Genomic DNA, 17,423 nt, shown 5'->3' on the forward strand with positions numbered 1-17,423 from the left:
GCCTTTATTTATTGTGTGTGTGTGTGTGTGTGTGTGTGTGTGTGTGTAGTTACGTTTTTTAGCTCCACACTCCAATACAGGAGGACCTATTGACCACCCGCCTCAGAACAGATGAGGTGTTGCTTTGAGACTCAGGCCGCCTTGTTGTTGTGTTGCAGGGCTGCCGAGCATGCGCGACAGCTTCACGCACCCAGTGCACGTGTACGAGGGCGACGACGCGCTCATCACGTGCGTGGTGCGCGACGTGGGCGACAACACGGTCATGTGGAAGAAGGAGGACCGCGAGCGCCACAGCCGGCGAGTGCTCACCGCGGGCGACGCGCGCGTCACGGGGGACCGCCGCTTCGACGTCCTGCACGACGGAGGTGCGTACGTGCAGATGTCTCCACTCGCTCCGCAACTGTCTCACACTAAATACGTTTTCTTACAGGCGGCACGCTCTGGTAACATACAGCTCCAATAGCAAAAATAGTGAATCATTCCTAACCACAACGGACTTCACATATTTCTGAAGTCCATAGCCAGTAGCTGTTAAGTATTTTATAAAATGTATGACACGCACCCATCTGTCATTAGTACTCGATTCCGTTAAAAAATATTGTCACAGCATGAAACTTCATACACAATGGGCTGCAAAATACTAACGCGAATTCTTTACAGACAAATGGAAAAACTGGTAGAAGCCGACCTCGGGGAAGATCAGTTTGGATTCCGTAGAAATATTGGAACACGTGAGGCAATGCTGACCCTACGACTTATCTTAGAAGATAGGTTAAGGAAAGGCAAACCTACGTTTCTAGCATTTGTAGACTTAGAGAAAGCTTTTGACAATGTTGACTGGAATACTTTCTTTCAAATTCTGAAGGTGGCAGGGGTAAAATACAGGGAGCGAAACACTATTTACAATTTGTACAGAAACCAGATGGCAGTTATAAGAGTCGAGGGGCACGAAAGGGAAGCAGTGATTGGGAAGGGAGTAACACAGGGTTGTAGCCTATCCCCGATGTTATTCAATCTGTATATTGAGCAAGCAGTAAAGGGAACAAAAGAAAAATTCGGAGTAGGTATTAAAATCCATGGATAAGAAATAAAAACTTTGAGGTTCGCCGATGACATTGTAATTCTGTCAGAGACAGCAAAGGACATGGAAGAGCAGTTGAACGGAATGGACAGTGTCTTGAAAGGAGGATATAAGATGAACATCAACAAAAGTAAAACGAGGCTAATGGAATGTAGTCGAATTAAGTCGGATGATGCTGAGGGAATTAGATTAGGAAATGAGACACTTAAAGTAGTAAAGGAGTTTTGCTATTTGGGGAGCAAAATAACTGATGATGGTCGAAGTAGACAGGATATAAAATGTAGACTGGCAATGGCAAGGAGAGCATTTCTGAAGAAGAGAAATTTGTTACCACCGAGTATAGATTTAAGTGTCAGTATTTGTAAGGAGTGTAGCCATGTATGGAAGTGAAACGTGGACGATAAATTGTTTGGACAAGAAGAGAATATAAACTTTAGAAATGTGGTGCTACAGAAGAATTCTGAAGATTAGATGGGTAGATCACATTACTAATGAGGAGGTGTTGAATAGAATTGGGGAGAAGCGGCGTTTGTGGCACAACTTGACTAGAAGAAGGGATCGGTTGGCAGGACATGTTCTGAGGAGTCAAGGGATCACGAATTTAGTATTGGAGGGCAGCGTGGAGGTTAAAAATCGTAGAGGGAGACCAAGAGATGAATACACTAAGCAGATTCAGAAGGATGTAGGTTGCATTAGGTACTCGGAGATGAAGAAGCTTGCACAGGATACAGTAGCATGGAGAGCTGCATCAAACCAGTCTCAGGACTGAAGACCACAACAACAACAACACAAGGAGCGTTCAATAAGTATTGCAACATTGTTTTTTTCTCGGCCACTTTCGGTTGAGAAATCGCGCTGAGTTTGTTTCGGGACATCGTGGAATATTCCAGATAGCTTCACGAAGTTCCGACAGGTGATGGTGCTGTAGGTAGCGTTCGAAATGGTCTTTGTAACGGACGTACCTTCCAAGCAGAGAGTTGTGATTGAGTTGCTTTCGGCGAAAAACCAGAACACCACAGTATTCGTAGGCGCTTGCGGAGAATCTACGGAGACCTGGCAGTGAATAATAGTCGCTGAGTGGGGTTTCTGTCAACATCCCAACAAGGTCACGCCAACCTGTCCGATCTACTATCTGCCGGCCAGCCGCGCGCAGCTGTTACTCCTGCAATGTTGGAACGCCGGATAACAATCGTACACCTCGCTGCACAGTTGTAGGTCTACGTTGGCAGTGCTAACACACTCGTCCAGAAGTTGGATCCTCGAAGGTGTATGCCCGCTTGGTTCCTCACTGAATGGTTCAAATGCCTCTGAGCACTATGAGACTTAATATCTGAGGTCATCAGTCCCCTAGAACTTAGAACTACTTAAACCTAACTAATCTGAGGACATCACACACATCCATGCCCGAGGCAAGATTCGAACCTGCGACCGTAGCAGTCGCGCGGTTCCGGACTGAAGCGCCTAGAACCGCTCGGCCACCGCGGCCGGCCCTCACTGCACAAAAGAGCACCATAAAGAGTAACGAATTGCTTCCGCTTTGGGAGACTGATAATGACATTCTTTTTGTCGAACATCGCCACTGCTTGATGTCCTTCCTCATGATGCAACGCTCAGCTCTGAACCGTATTGTACTATCCTCTGTAAATTGAAGAACTGACTTCAGCGTGTCCGTTGTCAAAAAAATTATCTCAATGATAACCCAACACCTCACAGCAGTCTGCCCACCAAGTAGGAGCTCACAAAACTTCATTGGAGAATAAATTTCTTTTATTTGTCAGTAATCACAATGATCTAAGGACCCAAAGGTTTGTGATCATTCACGAAAAAAAAATTGAAACTTCCTGGCAGATTAAAACTGTGTGCCGGACCGAGACTCGAACTCGGGACCTTTGCCTGTCGCGGGCAAATGGTCTACCATCTGAGCTACCCAAGCACGACTCACGACCCGCCCTCACAGCTTCAGTTCCGCTAGTACCACGCTTCTTACCTTTCTAATTTCACAGAAGATCTCCTGCGAACCTTGCAGAACTAGCACTCCTGGAAGAAAGGATATCGCGGAGACATAGCTTAGGTCCGGAGTTCGACTCTCGGTCAGGCACACAGTTTTAATCTGCCAGGAAGCTTGATATCAGCGCACACTTCGCTGCAGAGAGAAAATTTCATTCCAAAAAAATTGTTCTAAACTTCCTCGATCACTGTTTTAATCCGAGACCACGTCGCAGCTTGCTAAACTTCATTGGACTGTTCTTCCTCATATATTCTACAGCCCCGACCTCGCACCTTCCCACTTCTACCTGTTTAGCCCAATTAAGGATTCACTCTGCAGGAAGCAGTACGTGGGTAACGGGGAGCTCATTGATGCAGCAAGACGTTGGCTCTGGCCGTCCAGTAGAATGGTATCACGCGGCCATACGAGCTCTCCCAGTAGAGTGGCGTAAGATCATCGACCTGATCGGAGATTATGTTGAAAAATAGGCTTTTGCAGCCAAAAGAATGGTGAATAATATGGTGCACTTTGAATAATCTTGAATAAAACCAACCTGTTTTTAGAAAAAAATGTGTTGCATTACTTATTGAACGCCCCACGTCTTATTATATGTCATTTCACGTCATATCAGTTTTTTTTAGTCATCACTCAGTTGACAGGTTTGTTTTGGCTCCCCTGGGATTCCTATCCTGCGCTAACCTCTTCTTCTCAGGGTGCACTTGCAACATACGCCCTCAATTATTTGCTGGATGTATTCCAATCTCTATATTCCGCTACAATTTTTGCCCTCTACAGCTCCCTCTAGTACTATGGAGGTTATTCACTGCTGTCCTCTCAGCATGTCGCTTTTTACTTTCAGTCAGTGTTTTCCATATGTTTCTTCGCCTCCTCTTTCTTTACCTTATCCGTCCACCTAATTCTCAACAGTCTTCTACAGCATCACATCTCAAACGCTCCGATTCTCTTCTGTCATGGCCATATACTACTCTTATTGATTCATCCCCATCAGAACCGCATGCATTACATAAAATACAACGGATTTTATGCACTTTACTTGACAACGTACTACTGACCTGAGATTACAATGATATCTCAATTACTCGTTTTCTGTACCAGTCAAGATCAAATTAGGTTGTTAATGTTGCACTGCAGTTTTATCCTGTATCCATTTGAAACGTTCCTGTCGTCCATCCTCGGAGCTTCCGTGGCGAGTCTCACTCACGGTCGTTGTGGAAATCCACGCTCTTTTAGTGACGTCTGTTGCACGAGACAAATTGCACCAAGTACTACTCTGCAGATTTACTCGGAATCATATGTTGGCGGACCCGTATTAACCCACTGCACTGCTACACTATGAAGGCAGTCTACATGATGGTCGCTTTAAGACGCTACTCAGGCTTAAACTTCTCACAATGCCAAAGCCGGTAATTAAAGCCCTGCAGCTATCTACCAATTTCAGAAACATTCCAATCCGAACACTGGCCTCGAAAATATCTCCGTCAACAGTACATTAACTGCCTCAACCTGGCACCTAGCAACTTCCGCAGTCAAAAAAAGATGAAACAGTTCAAAGTCAGCAGGTGAAATATACACAAAAGTAGCACACTTCAAATTGCCACGAAATTTATTAGCTTCGGCTACTCTCGCCAAGCCGCATCGAAATAGATCGCGCCTGCATGCAGGCAATCCAATGAACATATTTCCAAAGCGGGCTGTTGTTGCTGCGCCTTACTGAGTAGCAAAAGCAGGTTCAATGAACTGCACACAAGTGCTCACCTACATGTATTGACGTTTGCCACTGCACACACGGTCTCCACATTGAGCACGTCTAACGTGAGTTAAAAATTTGGAGAGTTGCTCTGTCCACTGATGGGTGTCAGTTTCCCGCATTTCTTGTAATTTCCGTGAAGTCGTCTTCTGAAACCCTGGAGGTAATCGTGAATAATTATGTATTCAGTGTCACTATTAAGTAAAGGGACAATTACCCTGGAGGTAATCGTGAATAATTATGTATTCAGTGTCACTATTAAGTAAAGGGACAATTTTCAGTGGGTGATGCCTGACAGGAAAAAGATCCAAAACGTTCACATCAACGTACGTCTGGAGATGTGTGATGAGTACTATTGACACATCACGTTAAATGACACCAGTTACTGTTATATTATTCAAAATGTTCTAAATAGCCACCACAGGATGCAATACTATCTTTTACATGTCACCTCACAGACCGACTCACTCTTTTGAGTATATTCCAGTCTGTAGCAGAATCGCCTAACAGGCTACACGGACACTCTGTTCAAGCATCTGAACATCATAATTGGTCCAACACACACGTTTTTGAGAGACACCACCAGTAAAAATTAAGGAGATTTAAGTTCGGTGTCGTCTAGTGATGATCTTGTTGAGATGTTGACAAATGATGGTGCTCTATCACACATAAGCCACACAACCTGAAGCACCGGTTAGGCACATTCACAAGCAAAAGAAGCAGAGCGTTCCTCAGGAACACGTAACTTTGTCCACTAAGGCGATGTGATAAAACAAATCGTACAAGTAATTGGTCGGCAGTAATACCCAAACATTGATACTAAACCGTGCCTTAGACAACAGTTCAACCATCCCCCAAGGGTATTCTGTAGTTCGCAGATGAGGACTGTGTAGTTTCATGATACCATCTCTATCACAGGTCGCTTCGTCGGTGAAGAGTATTGACGAAAAAAAAGATCCAATAATGATGGTGGCCTACTGCGATGACCAGTGACGATTATGAAAAACCGCGCGATAAGGACGTTATATAATGGTGACACGCGTTTTTTTGTCGTCTGTCTGTCCGTCTGTTAAGAACCATTTTTCTCAGGAGCTGCAGATGTAACAAGTTGATATTTATGTCAAACACTAAAGTCTGCGATCCCTTGGCGTTGTAAAAATTTAAGCTTATAAGTCAATGAAATAAAAATTTGTGTCAGATATATTGAGGCACGCAATCTCACTCATCAGAACCTATAGATAAGCTGTCTATATGCACAATCAAGTCTGTACGGAGCCCTCAGAGCACTAGTCCAACTCGCACTTGGCCCCCCCCCCCCCCATTTTTTTCCAACAGTCTCCTGACAGGATTGATGCGCTCCGCCACGAATTCCTCTCCTGTGCCAATCTCTTCATACAAAATAAAACCTATACCCTACGTTTTCAGATACTTACAGGATATACACTCCTGGAAATGGAAAAAAGAACACATTGACACCGGTGTGTCAGACCCACCATACTTGCTCCGGACACTGCGAGAGGGCTGTACAAGCAATGATCACACGCACGGCACAGCGGACACACCAGCAACCGCGGTGTTGGCCGTCGAATGGCGCTAGCTGCGCAGCGTTTGTGCACCGCCGCCGTCAGTGTCAGCAAGTTTGCCGTGGAATACGGAGCTCCATCGCAGTCTTTAACACTGGTAGCATGCCGCGACAGCGTGGACGTGAACCGTATGTGCAGCTGACGGACTTTGAGCGAGGGCGTATAGTGGGCATGCGGGAGGCCGGGTGGACGTACCGCCGAATTGCTCAACACGTGGGGCGTGAGGTCTCCACAGTACATCGATGTTGTCGCCAGTGGTCGGCGGAAGGTGCACGTGCCCGTCGACCTGGGACCGGACCGCAGCGACGCACGGATGCACGCCAAGACCGTAGGATCCTACGCAGTGCCGTAGGGGACCGCACCGCCACTTCCCAGCAAATTAGGGACACTGTTGCTCCTGGGGTATCGGCGAGGACCACTCGCAACCGTCTCCATGAAGCTGGGCTACGGTCCCGCACACCGTTAGGCCGTCTTCCGCTCACGCCCCAACATCGTGCAGCCCGCCTCCAGTGGTGTCGCGACAGGCGTGAATGGAGGGACGAATGGAGACGTGTCGTCTTCAGCGATGAGAGTCGCTTCTGCCTTGGTGCCAATGATGGTCGTATGCGTGTTTGGCGCCGTGCAGGTGAGCGCCACAATCAGGACTGCATACGACCGAGGCACACAGGGCCAACACCCGGCATCATGGTGTGGGCAGCGATCTCCTACACTGGCCGTACACCACTGGTGATCGTCGAGGGGACACTGAATAGTGCACGGTACATCCAAACCGTCATCGAACCCATCGTTCTACCATTCCTAGACCGGCAAGGGAACTTGCTGTTCGAACAGGACAATGCACGTCCGCATGTATCCCGTGCCACCCAACGTGCTCTAGAAGGTGTAAGTCAACTACCCTGGCCAGCAAGATCTCCGGATCTGTCCCCCATTGAGCATGTTTGGGACTGGATGAAGCGTCGTCTCACGCGCTCTGCACGTCCAGCACGAACGCTGGTCCAACTGAGGCGCCAGGTGGAAATGGCATGGCAAGCCGTTCCACAGGACTACATCCAGCATCTCTAAGATCGTCTCCATGGGAGAATAGCAGCCTGCATTGCTGCGAAAGGTGGATATACACTGTACTAGTGCCGACATTGTGCATGCTCTGTTGCCTGTGTCTATGTGCCTGTGGTTCTGTCAGTGTGATCATGTGATGTATCTGACCCCAGGAATGTATCAATAAAGTTTCCCCTTCCTGGGACAATGAATTCACGGTGTTCTTATTTCAATTTCCAGGAGTGTATTTCACTCTGTCATTCTCGTACGCGTTTTACCCTTTTTAGCTACGTCAAGTATCAGGAAAGTAATTCTTTAAGTACGATATAGCAGTGCCTGTGTTATTTTGATTACGATGCAAAGTTCCTTTGGACATGCATGCTGTCCAATGGAACAGGCACTGCAGCGTCCACACCGTTACGAAACACATCAAATCAATTCGAAATTGCTACTACCATTAGCTGTAGAATGGAACGACTCCAATGAAGATTTGTGCCGCACCGGCACTCCAACCTGGATTTCCGACTTATCACGAGCAGTCGCCTTATGATTTGGCTATCTATGCCTCACGGCCAGACCCAAACTTCCATATGCCGTCAACCACGCGCCTACGACCTGTACTCGTACACCCATTATGTATATTCCCGTACAGGTCAGGCGTTGTACATTAAAGTCGCTTGCCCGCTATCGGCAGATAAAAACGATATTGCAGTGCCTGTGTTATTCTGATTACGATGCAAAGTTCCTTTGGGCATGCATGCATCCATGTCCAAATGAAGTAGACACATGGTTGACGACATATGGAAGTTTTGGTCCGCCCGTGAGTTGTACACGAATAGCCAAATGATAAGGCGACTGTTCGCGATAAGCGAGAAATTTACGTTCGAGTCCCCGTCCGGCAGAAACCTTTATTGGCGTCATTCCGTTCTACAGCTTATGGTAGTCCTTATTCGCAATTGCAATTTCATTTGATGTAATTCCTGAAGGTCTTAACCTGTGCCCTGTCATCAGGTTCCTTCTTCTTGTCAATGTTGTCGCCATATTTCTCTCGCGGCCGTTTCTGTGGAGAACTGCCTCACTTCTTTGTCAGTGTACTTCTGTAGAACCATTTCTGAAATTCTTCGATTGTATTATTTTCCAGTTTCCCCACAGTCCATGGTTCAATTCCGTATTATATTCTGTGCTCCACGCACATCCTCAGAATCCTCTTCCGCAAATGGCGATTCATGTTTGATACTAGCAGACTTCTGGGCAGGAATACCCTCTGTACTTGTGCTAGTCTGTTTTTCATGCCGTCATTACTTCGTCCGTCAAGTGCTATTTTACTTCCAACATTGTTGAATTCCTTTACTACGTTCAGATTGCGCTCCCCAATCTTGATGCTAAGTATAGCCCAAAGCTCCTTCGCGCAACTCGTCATTAGTTTAGTCTTTCTTAGGTTTACTCTCAGTCCGTAGTGTGTGCCCATTAGACTGTTCATTCCATTTAACAAGTTCTGTGACCCTGCTTTACTTTGACTGACAGTGCGGACAGCAGTGTCATCAGGTAAACTGCGATAGGTCGATATGAACTTTTTTGTTGTATCCAAGGTTCTCGGGTGTCCAGCCGGATCCGATCGTCGAAGTTCCACGATATTTCGGCGAATAACCGTTCCGCCATCATCAGGCGGTGCTGATGGAGTGATCTGTCTGCGCTGTGTCCGTGGTATTTATGTCCGCGGGGTCCCGAGTCGTACCCCGGCGGAAGGATTTCGCGTCCGCTCGGGCCGTTGTTTTTGATGGTGTTTAATAACGGTTTCCAGGCCTTGCTAAGTTGAAACCCGGTGTCCCTGTTGATGAGGTAATCTGATACCCCAATTTCTATGGCCTCCTTGTAGATACTGTCCCAGTAGGCACTTGTGGCCGTCAGGATTTTTGTCTCTTCGAATTTCGCTATGTGTCCGTTTTCAATGCAGTGTTCTGCAAGGGCCGAATGGCTGGGTTGGCGTAAGCGGGTGTGACGTTCGTGTTCCTTGCATCGGTCCTCGACCGTGCGAACTGTTTGGCCGATGTAGGATTTGCCACAGCCGCACGGTATTTTGTATACGCCCGCTTTCTTAAGGCCTACGTCATCTTTTGCCGGTCCTAGTAGGTCACGAATCTCTGCTGGTGGTCGGAAGACTGTGTCAATCTTGTGTCGCCTTAACAGTCTCCCTATTTTTGACGACACGTTGGCAGCAAACGGCAGAAAGGCCAGAGCTTGCTTCTCTTCTTCGGGTTGATCTTCATCTCGGTTCTTGCTGCACTTCTGTTGTCGGAAGGCCCGCCAAATCCAAAGGGCAAATCCTACATCGGCCAAACAGTTCGCACGGTCGAGGACCGATGCAAGGAACACGAACGTCACACCCGCTTACGCCAACCCAGCCGTTCGGCCCTAGCAGAACACCGCATTGAAAACGGACACACAGCGAAATTCGAAGAGACAAAAATCCTGACGGCCACAAGTGCCTACTGGGACAGTATCTACAAGGAGGCCATAGAAATTGGGGTAACAGATTACCTCATCAATAGGGCCACAGGGTTTCAACTTAGCAAGGCCTGGAAACCGTTACTAAACACCATCAAAGAGGAACGGCGCGAGCGGACGCGAGATCCTTCTGCCACGGTGGACGGAGATGGACTGCGCCTACCACCGGGCGTGGCTGCAGCTACCCTCACCCCTCCCACCACGCGGCGCCCCGCCGGCCGCCCGCGCCGGGGTACGACTCGAGACCCCGCGGACATAAATACCACAGACAAAGCGCAGACAGATCATTCCATCAGCACCACCTGATGATGGCGGAACGGTTATTCGCCGAAATATCGTGGAACTTCGACGATCGGATCCGGCTCGACACCCGAGAACCTTGGATACAGCACATTCGCCGGGAAAGCCTCAGATCACAACTTTTTTGTTCCTTTTCGTGCCAGGAAGAGCCTCCTGAAAATTGTCCCCCCCTTAATATTCAGCTGTACCTAGCGTTCTCATCACGAACTTTCGCCCGTCCAGCCACCGGTGGCTCATGTTAGCGACGCGGCCTCAGAGCTGCTACGGACGTGACGCGGCGGCAGAGCGCGACCACAGCAAACAGAGGCCCGGCGGGAGTGCGAGGAGGCGGCCCGCCCGTGTTTGCCCGCGCGCGGTTTGCTCCGGTCCTAAGACACGGCGCCGCCCCCGCAGCCGGTATTCCGCGCCAAGTGAGTGGATTATCGCCGCGGCCGCAAACAGGCGCCACCGCCCGCTCGCTCAAACACCCGCCGCCTGATAATCGCCAAACTGCGACTCGTAATGAGATTAGCGAGCGCCCACCTCGCGCTGTTTGCGCAAGTTGGCGGATTGGAGCGTAGCTGCCGGCTCCGATTCCCGCAAGCCTCCCGCGGCCGCAGCTTTACGGTTATCGGCGAGTGTGGCCAGCCGTGCGTTGCTCCGATTACAGCTCCTGTCACAGTTTCTAGTCTGTGCCCTGTAATCGTACTTTACTGCACGAACATTCGTCCCCAAGTACGACGCCCATTTACAGTTGCAGCACCAGGAACGAAGCCAAATATCTCAATTTTGCTTATTCTGCGTATACAATAAAGAATAAATTTTTATGCAGGTCAGGGCTATGCACGATGAGAAATGTAATACACAAAGCAGCCATCTAGAACGGCCTTATGGATGGCCGAAGGAAACATTTCACACACCCGGCCGCTCAGAATAGACACGAGAAGGCCTTCCCTTGGGGCGTTGATTCCCACCCATTTCACCTCCGGAAACGATAGTTTCCAATACGAAGAGCCACAGGACGACGTTCCCGTTCGCCATTGCTGCTACTTCTTGCGCTTTTCAACCCTACGTCCAAAGACACTGTGGATCTGCAACTCCATTGAAAGTGATCTGACCGTTTTGGAGTGTAATGCGTCCGCAGGTTTTGCTCTGATATGCAATGTGAAATCACTAGGGGCTGTTCAAAACCGTTCGATGAAACTTGAACGTGATCTAGAGCACCAAAGAGGCTCTCCTGTGGCATGACCAAGAAGGAGGTGGGGGGGGGGGGGGAGGAGGCGGGGCGTCGAGCTACATTGTCATGTGCGTGAATAAGACGTAGAAGGATCCCTCTAAGACCGCCTAGTTCGGCAACAACTTCGGTGGGACCCACGCACCACTGTGGAGTACTTTAAAAATACACCTGTCGGAAACTTAGACATCAATTTATCCCCACGGCTGCTGTTGCACCTGAGGGTAGTCAAACCCAGCCTAAGGGTGTACTAGGGGTTGCCTAACCCTCAGGCGTTAGAGCAGCTGCGAGACCAAATGCATGTCCAAGTTTCCGATAGTGTATTTTTAAAGTGCTCGACAGAGGTGCGTGGGTCCCAACGAGGGTGTTGCTGAACTAGGGTTGCTGTTTTATTCACGCACCTGTTAACGTCGTACACCCTCAACCCCGCCCTCCCTCCACCCCTTCCATCCTTCTCCTGTGATCACGTCGCAGAAAGAGGGCGCGAATCAGAACCGGTGAAAAAGCATAAAACGCCTTTGCTGCTTCAGATCATGTTCAAATTCCTATTGGTTCCACCTTGTATACTTGGTTCCACCTTGTATATAGAGCAAAATGCTGCGATCGTATTGCGCTCCAAAATCGTCAGATCAAGTTCAAAGGGGTTGCAACTCCATGATGTCTTCCAGAAAAGGGCTGAAACGCCCAGGGTGTAGCAGCAGCGTCGAACGTTGTCAAGAACATCGTAATTGTGTTCATCGCACTGCAAACTATCGTTTTCGGCGGCGACATCTGTGGCAATAAATGCCCCAAGGGAAGGGGGTGGCTTCATAGAAGTCCTTTATTCCACCCGCTGAGGCCTTTTCTTGTCGAATCTGGGAGGCCGGCCGTCTGAAATTTTTCTATCGGGCCGCTGAGTATCGCGGTTCTGACTTCCACCGCAGAGGAGGCGAAAGGGGTGAAATGTGGGTAAGAGAGTGTGACGACCTTCCCATCGTGGGACGAGCCCACGCTGGCGTTGGGCAGAATTTGGGTGCATTAATCGACCTTAAGAGTAGCATAAACTCCTGAGCTGTGGCTTTTCTTTCGCATCTGTCGGCACCTTGCTGCGTGAATCGCTGCTGGGCCCGAGGGTGATGTCGCAGAGCGCCACGCTTTTGCACCTTGGAGTTAAATTTCAGAAGTAAGTTGGAATGGGAGACAATTACAGGGCTTCTAAGAAGTGAATCTTAGTTTTGTTGCATAGTGTATGTAGCTTGTCGCTTAGACCGCACCGATTCACCCCTGAGACCAAAGCATGTTTGTTTGTTTCGCTAGGGACCGATGACCATCGCAGTCTGGTCCCTTTAATCCCACAAACCAACCTTTGTTTCGCTAGAAATCTACACTGTCGACTATTAGAGCTGCAGAACAGCAAAAGCGACATGCAATGAATGTATCCTTTGCTATGGAAATGATTATAGCTTAAGCGTAACTGCAGGCAAAGGAGGAAGGGTTAGCGCCATCTGTAGACTCAAGACGACAAGTCACGGGATGCCTACTGTAACGGGATGCCTATTAACATCGTGTCAGACATCTTTTTTCCTGGCGCAGTGTGGCATGGACTCAACAAGTCGTTGGAGCCGTGGTGCTTCTATAGCCGTCTATAGTTGCGAAGATGTCGCCCGTGCAGGATTTTGTGCACGAACTGATCTCTAGATTGTGTACCATAAATGATAGATGAGATTCGTGTCGGGCTATTTGGGTGGCCAAATCATTCGTTCTAACTGTCCAGAATTTTTTCCAAACCAGTTGCGAGCAACAGTGGCCCGGAGACGTGGAGCACTGTCATCCACAAAAATTCCTTTGTTGTTTGGGAACATGAAATCCACGAATGCCTGAAAATGGTCTGCAAATAGCCGAACATAACCATCTGCAGTCAATGCTTGGTTCAGCTGGACCAGAGAACTCAGTCCATTCCATGTAAACACAGCCCAAACCGTTATGGAGTTACCAGCAGCTTCATAATGTCCTCTTGACTACTTGGCTGCATGGCTTAGTGGGGTCTGCGCCACACTCGCACCCTACCATCATCTCTTACCAACTGAAATCGGAACTCATCTGATCAGGGCACCGTTGATCAGTCGTGTAGAGTCCGACTGATATGGCCACAATCCCAGGAGATGCGTCGCAGGTGATGTCGTGCTGTTAGCAAAAGCACTCACATCACTCGTCTAGAGCCATATCCTAATAACGCAAATTTCGCCGCACTGTCCTAGCGGATACATTCGTCTTACGTCCTACATTGAATTCTGCGGTAATTTCACGCAGTGTTGCTTCTCTGTCAGCGCTGACAACTCTACGCAAAGGTCGCTGCTCTCGGTCGTTAAACGAAGGCCATCGGCGACTGCGTTGTCGATAGTGAGAGGTAATGCCTGAAACTTGGTATTTTCGGCACACCCTTGACACTGTGGATTTCGGAATAGTGAATTCCGTAACGATTTCCGAAATGCGATGTCCCATGCGTCTAGCTCCAACTACATTACTGGCCATTAAAATTGCTACACCAAGAAGAAATGCAGATGATAAACGGATATTCATTGGACAAATATATTATGCTAGAACTGACATGTGATTACATTTTCACGCAATTTGGGTGCATAGATCCTGAAAAATCACTACCCAGAAGAACCACCTCTGGCCGTAATAACGGCCTTGATACGACTGGGCATTGAATCAGAGCTTGGATGGCGTGTACAGGTACGGCTGCCCATGCAGCTTCAGCACGATACCACAGTTCATCAAGAGTAGTGACTGGCGTATTGTGACGAGCCAGTTGCTCGGCCACCATTGACCAGACGTTTTCAATTGGTGAGAGATCTGAAGAATGGGCTGGCCAGGGCAGCAGTCGAACATTTTCTGTATCCAGAAAGGCCCGTACAGGACCTGCAACATGCGGTCGTGTATTATCCTGCTGAAATGTAGGGTTTCGCAGGGATCGAATGAAGTGTAGAGCCACGGCTCGTAATACATCTGAAATGGTCTCCGATCTGATAGTCAATGCTGGTGCAAACGTCGTGCAACTGTTCGTGCAGATAGTTGTTGTCTTGCAAACGTCCCCATCTGTTGACTCAAGGATCGAGACGTGGCTGCACGATCCGTTACAGCCATGCGGATAAGATGCCTGTCATCTCGCCTTCTAATGATACGAGGCCGTTGGGATCCAGCACGGCGTTCCGTATTACCCTCCTCAACCCACCGATTCCATATTCTGCTAACAGTCATTGGATCTCGACCAACGCGAGCAGCAATGTCGCGACACGATAAACCGCAACCGCGATAGGCTACAATCCGACCTTTATCAAAGTCGGAAACGTGATGGTACGCATTTCTCCTCCTTACACGAGACATCACAACAACGTTTCACCAGGCAGCGCCGGTCAACTGCTGTTTGTGTACGAAAAATCGGTTGGAAACTTTCCTCATGTCAGCACGTTGTAGGTGTCGCTACCGGCGCCAACCTTGTGTGAATGCTCTGATAAGGTAATCATTTGCATATCACAGCATCTTCTTCCTGTCGGTTAAATTTCGCGTCTGTAGCACGTCTTCTTCGTGGTGTAGCAATTTTAACGGCCAGTAGTGTACCATTCCGCGTTCAAAGTCGTTTAATTCCCGGCGTGCAGCCATAATTACTTCGGAAATCTTTTCACATGAATTACCTGAGTACAAAAGACAGCTCTTCCATTGCAACGCATATTTTATGCCTTGTGTACGCGATATTACAGCCATCTGTATATGTGCTTATTTCTATCCCATCAAGTTTGTGGCCTCAGTGTGTAGTGAATGAGAAGCTCGCTGCTCGATCTCTCCTTGCATAAATGGCATTTCAATATTGAGTGTTTGTGAGAAGATCGCGGTACGTCTCAGAAAGTAGTATGTCTACCTGCACGTGGAATTCAATAACGGCACGATCGCCGCCTATCGAGAATGTGGTCCATCACTGCGCGACGGTGCTGCTCGCGTTGTTCGGGTTCTCACGAATGTAATGCGAATATGGAATCGACGGGTTCACGAGAGCCTTTTTAGATGACGTACTGGATCTCAACGCCCTCACGCAACTAGTTCGTGACAGGGCGAACATGCTGCCGAGCGGGATCGCACAGCCACGTCATCTCCCTCGAATCAAAAACTGGACTTGTTCGTAGCGAGAGGAGTATCCACAAGGTAAATGACTCTGGAGCTCGACGGACTGTCAGCACGGAGACTTCGCGGCTGCCTCTGACGTCAAGGCAGAGGGGACTGCTCTGACAGCGATAATACTGGAAATAAAGCAGCGGTACCAACGTGTCTTTTGAGACGACGTTCTGCCAATTGAACAACTTCTACTTCATCCGCACTACGTTTATCTGTATTCTCAGATGAGATATGACTGCTGGGCACTTCACCAATCTCACGCAGTTCAGTGAAAACACCGGTAAACATCCTTCACTCAGGTACCCTGCAGTTAGAAAATCTTCTACGGTATTCTTTATAAGCAGCAGCACCATTTGCATTACAAAAATCGTTCACAAACACCGTACCAGCGTACTCTGTTGTTTGTAAATATATGCGCATGTTTAAACAATAAAATAGATTCACCAGCTGCGACATGGTCGCGAATTGATCAGTGATCCGAAAATAGAATAGATTTCCTGTGCTTCACGTCTGTGCTCACAAATTTTTATGTCATCAGACTACTGATTTCGATCTATAATAACTATCTTCAGATCTGCAGCAAAGTATGGGAAAAACACAAATACAACTAGCAGATTGTCTACAGCTTAAAATAATATAAAAGATCGTGATGAAAACGATTACTGACGTACATGTGCATTTGCGCGTTTTAAATATGAGCCATACCTGTTTAATAAAAACATGCCCTAATATACTGAAGTCATAGTGGCATCATCTAATGCTAAACACAAAATCAGCGCCAGCATCGTCGCACATATATAAATAACAGTATACACAAGGGTCATCTTGTCAGCAGCACTACTGTTCAAAACAAACAGCTGTACAGTAACGACAAAATGTTTGTTACGCAAGTTCGCCAGATGTCGCTACTGTAGGCGTACAAATATTCTTCAACGACAATTGTGTGATGTAAAATAAAGGGCGATACAATGATTAAAGTCTTTAATTTACTTATAAATAAATAAAGAAAGAAATGTCGTGTGACTAGGGCCTCCCGTCGGCTAGACCGTTCGGTGGGTGCAAGTCTTTCGACTTGACGCCACTTCGGCGACTTGCACGTTGATGGGGATGAAATGATGGTGATTAGGACAACACAACACCCAGTCCCAGCCGGGAATCGAAGCCGGGCCCTTACGTTTGACATTCTGTGGCGCTGACCACTCAGCTACCGGTGGACGGACAATTTATTTATAAGGTGGCATTGTAGTAATGTTTCTTTTTCCTTTATTGAATTTCTATTTCCCCCCCCCCATTCCGCCCCCCCCCCACCCCAAGGAAGGGGGGGGGCGGGTTGACAGCAGCTTAATACCCCGCTCTACAGCCGATAGAAGAGTTAAAAAGCATAATGGGAAGATGACAAATAATATGTAAAAGCGATAAAACGGTGACTTTGTTAAAAACAGTAAAATGGCGGAAAGTTGCGGTAGTTAAAATAGAAAAAATACGGGGTTGACGATGCTAATGAAGACACACAGAAAATACAGAGGCACAATTTAAAATACACCGCGACAGTATAGTTTCTGTTCGCAACACTTTAAAAAGGGAGTACACAACACTGAACACTTAAACAGTGCACCAGAGATTAGAGACGAAGATAATACACCACAGCCTAAAGCGGCCTGGGGGGGGGGGGAGAACCAGGACGGATGAGGGGAAACAAGGGTGGGGAAAGCAAACAGGAGGGGGAGCAGGGCGGACGCGAGAAAAGGAGTGGGGAAGACAGTGTAGAGGAAAGAACATTATAGTAATAAAAAGCATTA

The 17,423-nt window shown here is 48.0% G+C and overlaps 1 protein-coding gene across 2 annotated transcripts in view; it reads left to right on the forward strand.

The window, feature by feature from the left end:
* The window catches only part of LOC126161581 (Ig-like and fibronectin type-III domain-containing protein 1), a 666,669-nt gene that overhangs the window by 481,370 nt on the left and 167,876 nt on the right, over positions 1-17,423 (forward strand). For both annotated transcript variants that reach the window (XM_049917526.1, XM_049917527.1), the window contains exon 4: positions 159-365. In XM_049917526.1, coding sequence (XP_049773483.1) covers positions 159-365 — 207 coding nt within the window. The remainder of the gene's footprint in view (positions 1-158; positions 366-17,423) is intronic.

Source organism: Schistocerca cancellata, chromosome 2 (assembly GCF_023864275.1).
Source record: "Schistocerca cancellata isolate TAMUIC-IGC-003103 chromosome 2, iqSchCanc2.1, whole genome shotgun sequence".
In the NCBI taxonomy this organism is placed as follows: domain Eukaryota; kingdom Metazoa; phylum Arthropoda; class Insecta; order Orthoptera; family Acrididae; genus Schistocerca; species Schistocerca cancellata.